At 47.1% G+C, this 11120-nt stretch overlaps 1 protein-coding gene across 1 annotated transcript; it reads right to left on the bottom strand.

Moving 5' to 3' along the window:
- Positions 1-1824: 1824 nt before the first annotated feature.
- On the bottom strand, positions 1825-10874 carry CNGA2 (cyclic nucleotide gated channel subunit alpha 2). The gene is made up of 6 exons (XM_044682718.1): positions 10759-10874; positions 9583-9675; positions 7986-8156; positions 4944-5051; positions 4527-4633; positions 1825-3236 (listed from the first exon to the last, which is right to left on the bottom strand). Exons 1-6 carry the CDS (start codon positions 10869-10871, stop codon positions 1825-1827), a joined length of 2004 nt encoding a protein of 667 aa, XP_044538653.1. The 5' UTR covers positions 10872-10874.
- Positions 10875-11120: the final 246 nt, after the last annotated feature.

The following is an 11120-nucleotide window of genomic DNA, read 5'->3' as shown; positions in this document are numbered from 1 at the left end:
GTGTGTGTGTGTGTGTGTGTGTGTGTGTGTGTGTGTGTGTGTGTGGAGTGCTCTCACATAACAGAAATCATGGCACCAAACAGAGAGAGAGAGAGGAGCCACTCAGAACCCACAGTACAGGAAATACCAAAAACTTGGGGGCCCAAGTGAAAGTTGACTAGCATGTGGCTAGAAAAGTCATCTGAATGATCCAATGAGATGGGAGCATAGTATCGTAGATTTAGAGCTAGAAGGGACTTCAAGGGCCGTAGAGTCCAATCTGCTCATTTTACAGATGAGAAAAATGAGTCCTAGAGAAGTTAACTGATTTTTCCAATGTCATTTGGGTAAGAAATATCCAAGCTGGACCTCGAACCTATATCATCTGCCTCCAAATCCAGTGTGCTTTTCATGATACCATGCTGCTGCTTCTCATCAGCTCTAGCTCTTCTCCCACATTCTCCTTTCCCTCTATTCCCCCCTTGCGCTCAGGCTCCCAGTCATCTCCATCCCTCAATCTAGCCACCCCTTCTTCTTTTGGCAGGAATATTAATCAACAACCAAATTTGCTGTTACCTTGGGTCACTTGAGTTAAACGGCTGCCAACTTCCTAACACATTTGGAAAACTAGGTCTTTACCTGATGGGTCTGAGAAGTCAAAAGATTGAATGACAGAGCAGATGTGGGACTGACGGCAGAATCAGGAAGCTCTGAGTGCAAGTCCTGCATTTGATACATACTGGCTGTGTATCCCTGGAGAAGTCACTTGACTTCTCCATACCACGAGTTAGTTCTCTAAGAATTATTGAAGGGAATTTTGACACTGGGATTTCCCCACAGGTGAAACCACAGGTCTAGGCCAAAAAAGTTGTAAATTGCAAGCATACAATAGGGAAGAGGATAGCTTTTGTGCCTGTCTTTTCTTAGAAGCAATGGGTTGGGAGGAAACAGAGGAAGGAGAGAATTTTTTGGTTTCTGTTGTTGGGCATGTGGTGAGCCTTCTCTTTTCTCTCCTCCAGTGGCTCTGACAGAATCGACAGTTCCAAGCATGCCAACAGATAAGGTTCAATCTCTAAAAGGGAAAGAAAGTCCCCAAACTAGATGTTGTGGGAACAGGGCCTGGAGAGCTTTGTGTCCACATAGGAAAAGGGCCTCCTGGCTCTGGGGGCTGGAAAGCACACCATCTAAAATGAAGATTCTAAGAGAAAGAGAAACCATGATACAGAAGATCCCCTGGCTGGGCGTTAGGAAATCCAGGTTCTAGACCCATATCTGGCTCTACTGAACCTTGAGGAAGTACCTGCCTTCTAGCTGGCCTTCAGCTTCCTCCTTTGTCAAATGACAGGGTTGGACTAGATGATCTCCAAGCTCCCTTCCAACTGATATAGTAGACTATTCAGCAAATCTATAAAGTATTATAATAATTATAATAATAATAACTCATTTTGGAAGTGCTTTAAGGGTATACAAAGTGCTTTCCTCACAACAACCCTGTGAGGTGGGAAGTACTACTGTTATCATCACTGCTTTACAGATAAGGAAATAGAGGCTCAGAGAGGATAGGTGACTTGCCCAGGATTACACAGCAAAAAAAGCCTTTGAGGCAGGATTCCAATCCAAGTCTCTCTGGCAACTCCACATCCGGAACTCCTCCAACTAACACTCTGCTGCATCCTCAAGTTGGAAGTGGGTCTTCTAGTTCCTGGACCTGAAGCCTTAATGCAAGGTCAGATGAACAGTCTGGTCTCTTCTTAAAAGGCCAAGGATCATCTTAACCTATTGCCAAAACAGGCCTGGAGGAGGAGCCTCCTAGCCAATGGACTAGAGTGTCAAACACCCTGGACCTCAAGGCTTCTCCTCAGGCTCAGTCCCTGGTTCGGGGGTGTCTAGACCATCAGATGAGTAGTCATCCTCATGGGTCTGCTTCATCTTGGTTTCAAGGACTGTAATTCGCTGCTTCAGCTTCTGCTGAGCACCAGTATATTCAGCAAGAAGGCGGCCAAAGCGAGTGTACAAGGTGTCCATGTTGGTCTCTAGCTGTTCCAACTTCTCCTGTACATCTACCTCCATACTGGCAGCCACCTCATTCTCATCCAGTAGCCCTTCCTTCATGAGGATTTCCCGCCCTCTCTCCTCCAGGACCTTCTTGGCATCTGGGTACTCTGTCACAGCCTCCATGAGATCATCTTTGGATAAACAGAAGAGATCTGAGTAGCCCAGGCTTCGGATGTTGGCTGTGCGCCTATTGCCCATCTTGCTTCCCTTGATGTTGAGGATGCTGATTTCTCCAAAGCAACTACCTGCTGAAAGCAGGGCATATTGGGTAACACCATCATCTGCAACCACAGCCAGCTTCCCTTCCTTAATGATGTACATCTCTTTGCCAATGTCTCCTTTCCTGCAGATGTAATCTCCAGGGCTGAAGACCTGAGGGCGAAGTTTCAGCACCAGCTCCACCAAGAGGCCAGCCTCACAGTCCTGGAAGATTCGTACTTTTTTTAGAGTTGACAGGTGGACATTGATGGCGATCTCAGCCCTGAGCTTGGCTGGCAAGTTCTTTAGGACTTCCCGTTCATCCACGGTCTTCTTGTTGGTCCACAGGTAGTCAAACCACCTGATGACCTTGGCTTCCATTTCCTTACTGACCTTGCGGAACTGCATGTAATGCTTGATGGCATCGATCTTGGCCTGGAACTCTGCTCGAGTGGCATTCATGTTGGAGATCATGGAGCCCACATTTCCTACAATCGTGGCAAAGATGAGGACACCGATCAGGAAGTCAAAGATGACAAAGAGATACTCCTCATCCTTCACTGGTGGAGGTGTCTCTCCAATGGTAGTCAGGGTGAGTGTGGACCAGTAGAGGCAATAGATGTACTCCCTAGCCAGGTAGCCATATTCCGGGTCTGTAATATTGGGATAGACCCATGTGTCCACACCAAACCCAATGGATTTGGAGATGGCATAGTATATGCAAGCATTCCAGTGGATGATGACCAAGATATACAGCACAAGATTACTGATCCTGAAGATATTGGGGTAGCTCGTCCTGGTCTCTGTGCGATCAAAGAACTCAAACATGCGAGCAAAGTGAAGGAGGCGGTTGAAGCGCAGCTCAGGGTTGTGAATCCCCACTGCAAAGTATACCACATCAGTGGGGATGATGGACGCCACATCCAGCTTAAACTGCAGGGTGTGGATATAGTTGTCCCGGAGCTTTTTAGTGTCCTTGACAAGCAGCCCTTGTTCTAGGAAACCTAATGGAAGTCAAGTCAAGAAATCATCTCTGCCCCTCTTTCGCTGGACCTGAAAACAATTGGATACTAATGACCCCCTATCTCATCCCATTTAAATCTCTCCACCTACAGGCTCTGAAGCCCTCAATCTAGTAAAGGGAAGTGAAAGAGCTCCCTGCTGCTGCTTGGCCAGTGAATGCAATGGTCCAGATATCCCAGGAGTGGGCAGTTGGTCTCCTGAAGTCAATGAGGTTCCACTCAAGAGCAGTGCTGGAAGGAATACATATCTCTGCCCTGTGGCTTCTGAAGGTAATGCGTTATATTTTGCTAAGCGAAATTAGACTATTCAGGACTGATTTAAACTCCTCTCTCCCTCCCCCAACACACACACATACATGCATGCACGCACACACACACACACACACACACACACGCACACACACATGCACGCACACACAGAACTGAGTCTTAACCTGCCAGCTTAATTTGGGTGTATCCAAGGAATGTCATCCAAAGGAGAGCTGAGGAACTCAGTGCTGAGTTTCCAAATGGGAAAGTTTCTTTCTGGGAGATTCTAATTAACAGTCATCTCTCAGTTTTCAATAAAAATGGACGGGAACAGAGATATGAAAAAGGTAAGATAGCCAGCGAATCAAAAAATCATCTCTATTTGGCCTTGAAATGCATTCTGATTTTTTTATAGCAGCAGTTGATTCATCTTCCCTCTTGTGTCTCGTTTAGGTCAATATTAAAATTGGGCTGTTTCCTCCACTGAAGTCCCCCTGTGATGTCTCCCTCACCTTGGTGTAGAAGTAACCTTGAGCTCTCAAAGCTATGCCAATTAAATACAATCTCTGGCAGGCCCTACCCAGCTGGAAAGGGTTCAGGTGCAAACTCAATAAGAGACTGGCTGTCGGTGTCCAAGGATCAGCCTAAGTATAAAGAGACTCATGCCCTCAGGATCCCAGGATATCAGAGATGGAAAGGCTCTGAGAGGCCATCAATTCCCATCCCTTCATTGAGTACAGGAGGAAACTGAGACCCAAAGAGGAGAAAGGGCTTACCCATGGTCAGACAGGTAGTAAGTGACAAAGGCAAGATTTGAACTCAGAACCCAGAGGTTTGGCCATGAGGGGATCATTTTGATTTTCATTTATTTCACCACTGAAACTCACTAAGATGATCCAGTAATGGAGGAACAGTCATCTGCACCAGTGGCCAGGGGATCCCCATATATGAAATCAAATTCTTGAAGTGGCCCGCTGCTACCCTGCCTTGCCTTACCCCCAAACCACTCATGCTTCAGTTCACCTGTTCGAAGCCTAATGAAAAGGTCAGCAACGTAGACAACATCAGACACGTAGTCTAGTATCAACCACACCAGATAGTATCCCCGTTGTAGGTCGCTGAAGCAGGCCCTGGGAAAGAAGACGTTGGTCAGGAAATCCAGTCGCCCCCAGACAAAGTTCCCAGAGGCACTAGTTTAGTAGAGCAGCCCAGGATCCTTTGATCAAAGCAGCTCTGGGGCTAGCAGCAATCTCCAATCATCTTTGCCTCAACCTGCTCACCAGAGGTGCCCTCTAAGCCTGGGCCATCCTGGATCTGGTGGCCTCTGCCCTAGCAAAGGCTAGTGGTTGGTGGGTTTTCTCCCTATGTGATAGTATCCAGCAGCGATGGGAGCCCAGCAAGGAGGAAGAGGAAGAGGGGCTAGGCAGAAGTCAAGCTTACCTCGCCACCAACAGGCACCAGTTATAGAGGACAGGCATGGCAATAACAAAGAGCCAGCGGTAATACCAGTCTCCAGCAGGGTCTAGCACAAAGAGTTCAAATTTTTTCCTGAAGAGAGAAAGAAGTTCAGAGTCTACAGGGACTAATTCGAGTGTGGAAATGACCATTCAAAGCAGCCTGTTCTCTTGCCCCCAGTAGTCTTAGAAATGGAAGGGCCGACTTCTCTCATTATTACCTCTTTGGCCCCAGTTGCTATAACTATAAAATAAGGGGAGAGGTGGGATCTCCAAGAGACAAGATGTAGGAAGTCCTGCCCAAAGAGGCTCAAGGCCCTGAAACCCCTCTGTGCCACTTGTGAAGAATCATTTCTCTCACTAAACATGTATTATGATAAGCCTATGTTAAGCCAGGCACTGTCTAAGATTCCTACATGTTCTTGGTGAGGGTGGCAGGGTAACACCTCGATCTTGGCCCCCCGCTCCCGAGAACAAGGGGCCCCACATGACCTCCGTGGGCTGCAGTGAGTGTCTGCCCACAGCGCCTCCTCCATTTTTCTTCCCCTTCATCAAGCAATCACTTCTAGACCAATTCTCTGCCTGGTGCTCTGATTACTACGTATTGTATAATACGGAGCTGCAGACAAGCCAATTAGATTTAATGCCCTTTACAGTTCTTCTCCTCTCTCCACTGAGGAGCTCCAAATGAAAGCTGTTCCTCTGAAGGCAGAAGTGTTTGAAGCAGCATTTTGGAGGCCCAATGACCCTGCCAGAGAGGTGAACACTTAACGGTCTTTCTACCCGTGACAGGCCAAGATCCACACTGGAGCGCCATGCAAAGGGTCAGAAGACCTGGCTCCCAAGCTCACTCGTCAGGTGGCCCAGGGCAAATAACTTGACCTCTCTGAGCCTCAGGTGTTGCTTTTTCAATCTGTAAAATGGAACTAATTGAATTTGCATCAAGAGACAGTATGGCATAGTGGATAGAGGGCTGGTCTCAATCCAGAAGGCTTGAGTTCATGTCCTGTCTTTGATAGTGGGATGCACATGCAACCGTAAGCAAATCACTCAATCTCTCAATGGCCTAGACCAGTGATGGACAAACTATGGCCTGCGGGCCAGATGCGGCCCCTGAAATGTTCTATCTGGCCACGTGACGTTATTCCTAATCTGACAAATACAACGAGTAGGATTACAGTACAATGAAACTTGGAAAGAGCTGCCTTAGAAACAGACTGACAGGTGAGCATTTCCTTTCCTTTGGCCCCCTCTTTAAAAAGTTTGCCCATCACTGTGCTAGACAACATGCTAAATTAAACTGCAGAGCAAATGCCACTCTGCATTTGCAGAGGATGTTTCCTAACTGGAGGTTCCCTAAACCCATGAAATCACAAGCCTAGAACAAAACTACTAGCATCACCTTCCTCCTAAGGCTATAAACCCTGAAGTACTCTAGGAATGGAAATCTTTATGGTGCAGTAGAAAGAGGGCTGAACTTGGAGTCAAGGAACCTGGGTTCAAATCCTGACTCTGTCATTCAATATCTGAGTAATATAGTATGAAACATTTCATGTCTCTAGGGCCCATTAACTCTGACTGCAAAATGAGAAGGGTTGGACCCGTGTAACCTCTGCCGTCCCATCTAGGTCTACACTGATGGTTTAATGCAGAATCTTGAGCTCCAGGCCCCCATTATCTCTGAATCTGAATCCTCCACTTCATGTCTGAAAATCAAGAAGCCCTATGCCCTTCCCACAAACCTCAAATGCCCAGACCTGGGGCCTCTTGCCACCAGGACCAGGTTTGACTAGCTTGAAACCACATTAAGACTTTTTGGGGACACCCGTTCCATATCCAACTCTAGTCATTTCCAAGCTTCAGTTGTCCATCAGCGACTGTCTGATACACAGTAGTCTCACTGGCATCTTGAATTCAATACATTAGAAACGAAATTCAACGTCCTCGCCCCTTCTCCAACTTCCCCTGTTTTGTTTAGACATCTAGATGAAATGGATAAATATTTACAAAAATATCAACTGTCCAGATTAGCAAGAGAGGAAATAGAATACTTAAATAATCCCATTTCAGAAAAAGAAGTTGAACAAGGCATCAAAGAACTCCCTAAGAAAAATCCCAGGGCTAGAAGGATTTACAAGTGAATTCTATCAGACATTTAAAGATCGATTAATCCAAGTGCTACATAAACTATTTGGCAAAACAGGCAAAGAAGGAATCCTACCAAATTCTTTTTATGATACAACTATGGTGCTGATATCTATTTTGGTCTGACACTACCATCCTTCCAGTCACCCAGATTTGCAATATTGGAGTCATCTCAACTCTTCTTTCATCCCTCATATCCAATCCAATGCCAAATTGTCTGACTTCTACCTCAACAGGGTGATTCAATCATCTTGTTTTCTCCACTCATGTGACTACCGCCCTAGTTCAGACCCATATCACTTCTCATCTGGACTATAGCAATAGCCTCTGAATTGGTCTCCTTGCTTCCAGGTTCTCCCATCTCTAATCTAGCCTTCAAATAGTTATGAAAACAATCTTCCTAAAACATAAGTCTGATACTGAGCCTCCCCTAAGAACGTTCAATGACTCCCCATTACCTCTAGGGTGGCTTAGCTTAATTTTTTTTAATTTAAACATTTATTAATATTCATTTTTAACATGGTTACATGATTCATGCTCCTATTTTCCCCTTCACCTCCCTCACTCCCCCCACCCATGGCCAACGCACATTTCCACTGGTTTTGTCATGTGTCTTAGCTTAGCTTAGCTTAATTTTTAAAGCCCTTCGTAGTTTAGCTACAACTCACCTTCACACTGATTTTTCATTGCTCCTCTTCACACACTCTCTTCCAAATAAACTGGACCGATAGCTATTCCCCCAGCACAGCATATTCTATCTCCCACCTCCATGCTTTTGCACTGTGTAATGCTCTTCCTATTCGTTCGTGACCTTCCTGACCGCCCCCTTAGTTGTTAGTACTTACGACTAAGCCTCTAACCAACACACAACAGGGAGCCTTACTTTTTGCCTTTTCCATCACCGTCCTTGTCACCTTTGCCATCCCCCTGCTGAGTGGTCACCGTCTGGAGCTCAGGACCACGGAACCTCTCAAGGAATGAGTCAGGTCTTGGTTCTTCCTCTCGGAAATTCTTATTGGCCCAGTCTCTCAGAACTCTGACTAATCGGACCACTCTAGAGGAGGAAAAGAGAAACGATGTCCAAATTGGACAAGAGATCCTGGGGTGGGAGTAAAGACCACTTGGAAAAAGCAAACAACATATACTTGTGCCTCACATCCTAAGCCTGCTATCAATTTACCTAGAAGGCCCTAAAGCCAAGTTGGTGAACCCATGGCACGAGTGCCTCTGCATGCTGGGGTAGAGGGGGCTGCTCCATTCCCCCCTCTCGGCAGTCCCTGAGGACATTTCTCACATACCTTGCTCCTCTGTTCAGCAGTCCAATGCAAGCACTTCCTCCCTCCCCTGTCTGGGGTAATGTGGAGAGCTCACAGGTGTCTTGAGGGTGCAGTTTGAGCACGCCATCTCTAAAAGTTTGCCATCACTGCCCTAAAGCAAATTGGGCTCAGGGCTAAAGTGCTGCTTAGGCAGGATAAGGGTTCTGTAGGGCCTCTGTTTCTTGGGGAATTTCCCCAAGCAGGGTTGAATAGAGAACAGGAATGAGGGTGGGATTTACTCTTATGTATCTTGTCCCCTAAGCAGCCCTAGCAAAAAGCTCCAGAATAACTAAAATGGTGTTTGGGGGACACCTAGTTTCATTACTGTGGGGAACAAGTCACATATCCAAGGAGATGATGGCTGAACTCCAGGCTTACATTGGCCTACATTTCTGCTTGGAGAGAGGGCGGGCCTGGGACCTAAGGACTAATTAGGCTTTGGTCACAAAGAAAGCAATCTATGTAACAGCCTGATCAATACATCTAGGAAAACTGGAAGAAACTATTTTGTCAATAGTGGCCACATAGGGTATCTCTTGCCCTAGGTTTGGGGAAAGGTAGCTCCAACAGGCCAGCACCAGACCATGGACCCTTAATCTCCCAAAGGGAAGACATGGGGTCTTGGACTAACAAGTAGCAAGCTTTGGATCTGGTTACCCTTCCATACCCACAATGTTTTGAGTCACTGGAGATGATAAATGGACTCGACTCTGGTTACTTTGTTTCCTGTCAAATCCATGGCCTTGGAGTTCTGACTTGCCCAAATGCTCATGGCAGCTAGAGAGAAGGGGCAGGAAGGTTTGTAGAAGATGTTAAGGCCTTAGTGGAAGGGCATCATGGACAGAAAGACACTGATTCTCCAGAAGTCCGACCAGTTCTGTTCTCCCTTAGCCACCTGAGATTTCGCTTTTGCTCATCTACCCCCAGTTAATAATAGGGTGGTGGTTCAGGATGAGTCACTAGAAATATAGATGACTCTATGAAGGGCAAATCAAATGGCAGAGCTTATTGAGTCTTCCCTACTCTGAGCCCTTGCCTTTGCTCAACTCAGGACGGTCCATTTGGCATCAGCAGGATTTTGCCAGCACCCTGCTCCTGGACCAGAATTCTTCTCATCCATCCATCCTGACCAAACTGCTTGTCCATCATATCCCTTGGCCATACCTTCGGAATGCCCCTCTACCCTGTTGGGGGTTGTCCAACGCTGCCAGCCTCTGCAGCTCCGAGGAGGTGTCATCATCAGCTGCTGACCGTGGCCTGCAGAGGGGAAAGGGGGCTCAGCTTGGCAGCAGGGGTCTCCCGAGTCCCACTCAGTTGCCAGAAGCAGCAGACATAATCATAACATCTAGGACCTGTTCTCAAACCACCAGCAATGGGGCAGCTAGGTAGTACAATGAATAGAACTCCAAGCCTGGAGTCAGAGGACCTGGATTCAAATCTGACTTTAGATACTTCCTAGCTGTATGACCCTGGGCAAGTCACTTAATCCCAATTGCTTAGCTCCCGCTACTCTTCTGACTTGGAACCAATACACAGTATTGACTCCAAGACAGAAGGTAAGTGTTTAAAAAAACCACCAGCAGCCATGTTAAAAACTATCTTCACTAGGAGGAAAGTCTTCCAGAGACAGATGTTTCATGGAAAAAAAAGAAAAAAGAGGTACCCCCGCCTGCCCTGCTTCCCTATGAACCCAGTTCCCTCTACCTCCCTCTGTCTATCCCAGTCTCACTGTATGTATGATAAGTTGGCATAAGGAGAGGATGCATGCTATATGTCCTTATGCCCTCTCCTAGCATAAGTGACTGGCAGGGTAGGACGAGAACAATGCCTCACACTCCCTTCCTTTGCCCCAGAAGTAGCAGGGCCAAATCTCTAGCATCTCCCTGGGCAGTTCCCACTATAGTATATGGGGGGCACGCTCTTGCTTGCTCCCTGGTCCAGGGTGCATGAGGGCTCTATTTGCTGATCCCATTGATCCCAGAATTCTCTCCAGCAGACTTCACCAAGTGATCCCAACACTCTTTTAGGGTCCTTTGGGCCAGAAGTGTGCAGGACTTGCCTAGATCAGCCAAATTCTTCATAAGGCCAGTTAGAGGAAAGACAAAAAGCTTCTACCAAGCAAGGCCCCTCTGGGCCTGGCTCCTGGATAACCTTTGATCTCTCTTCATCCTCATGGACTTCAGGGTATCCTTGACCCAGGATTCTCAAGAAATGTGGCCAGAATGTGTTTTCCTTCTCCCTCAAACCCTTCTAGGTGTCTTACTCTGCCCACTTAGCCCTCATGGCTACTAGCCAGCCACTTCCCTCACTGTGATCACACAGGCTCGTCCAGCTGCTGACCTGCTGGTCCTCCTTTCAGGCTCATCCTTGCCATTGGCTTTGACTGACGGGGGTGGGTGGTGGTTGTGGTTATTCGCCGGAGAGCTCTTCACGCCATTCGTTTTTTCTGTCATCCTCCATGTAAGGAGGCCAGGGACAAGGATCCTGCTCCAAGAAGCAGCAGAAAGCAAAGACAAACACCATCGATTGTTAGCATCAACCAAAAAGACAAAAGCAGGGGACAGAGGAGCCTGGAAACAGGCTACAAGTCAGGACTGGAGAGCTGCCCAGCTATTGGCTGGAGCTCTTTGCCATGACTCCTAGCACTTCAACCCTTCCACAGGAGGATGGGCCATATGGCTCATAGAAATTCCACAGGAGCC

This window comes from Gracilinanus agilis, chromosome X, assembly GCF_016433145.1.
Source record: "Gracilinanus agilis isolate LMUSP501 chromosome X, AgileGrace, whole genome shotgun sequence".
NCBI lineage: Eukaryota > Metazoa > Chordata > Mammalia > Didelphimorphia > Didelphidae > Gracilinanus > Gracilinanus agilis.
This window is presented reverse-complemented; position numbering and strand designations above follow the sequence as displayed.

What these genes read in the sequence shown, in the direction of transcription:
- CNGA2 (XM_044682718.1), bottom strand. Translation starts at nt 10,871, where the DNA reads ATGACAGAAAAAACGAATGGCGTGAAGAGCTCTCCGGCGAATAACCAC. An exon ending in GGTAGAGGGGCATTCCGAAG is followed by an intron (nt 8,157 to 9,582) that starts GTATGGCCAAGG and finishes TTCCTCCTCTAG; the next exon opens with AGTGGTCCGATTAGTCAGAG. An exon ending in TTTCATTAGGCTTCGAACAG is followed by an intron (nt 3,237 to 4,526) that starts GTGAACTGAAGC and finishes GACTTCCATTAG; the next exon opens with GTTTCCTAGAACAAGGGCTG.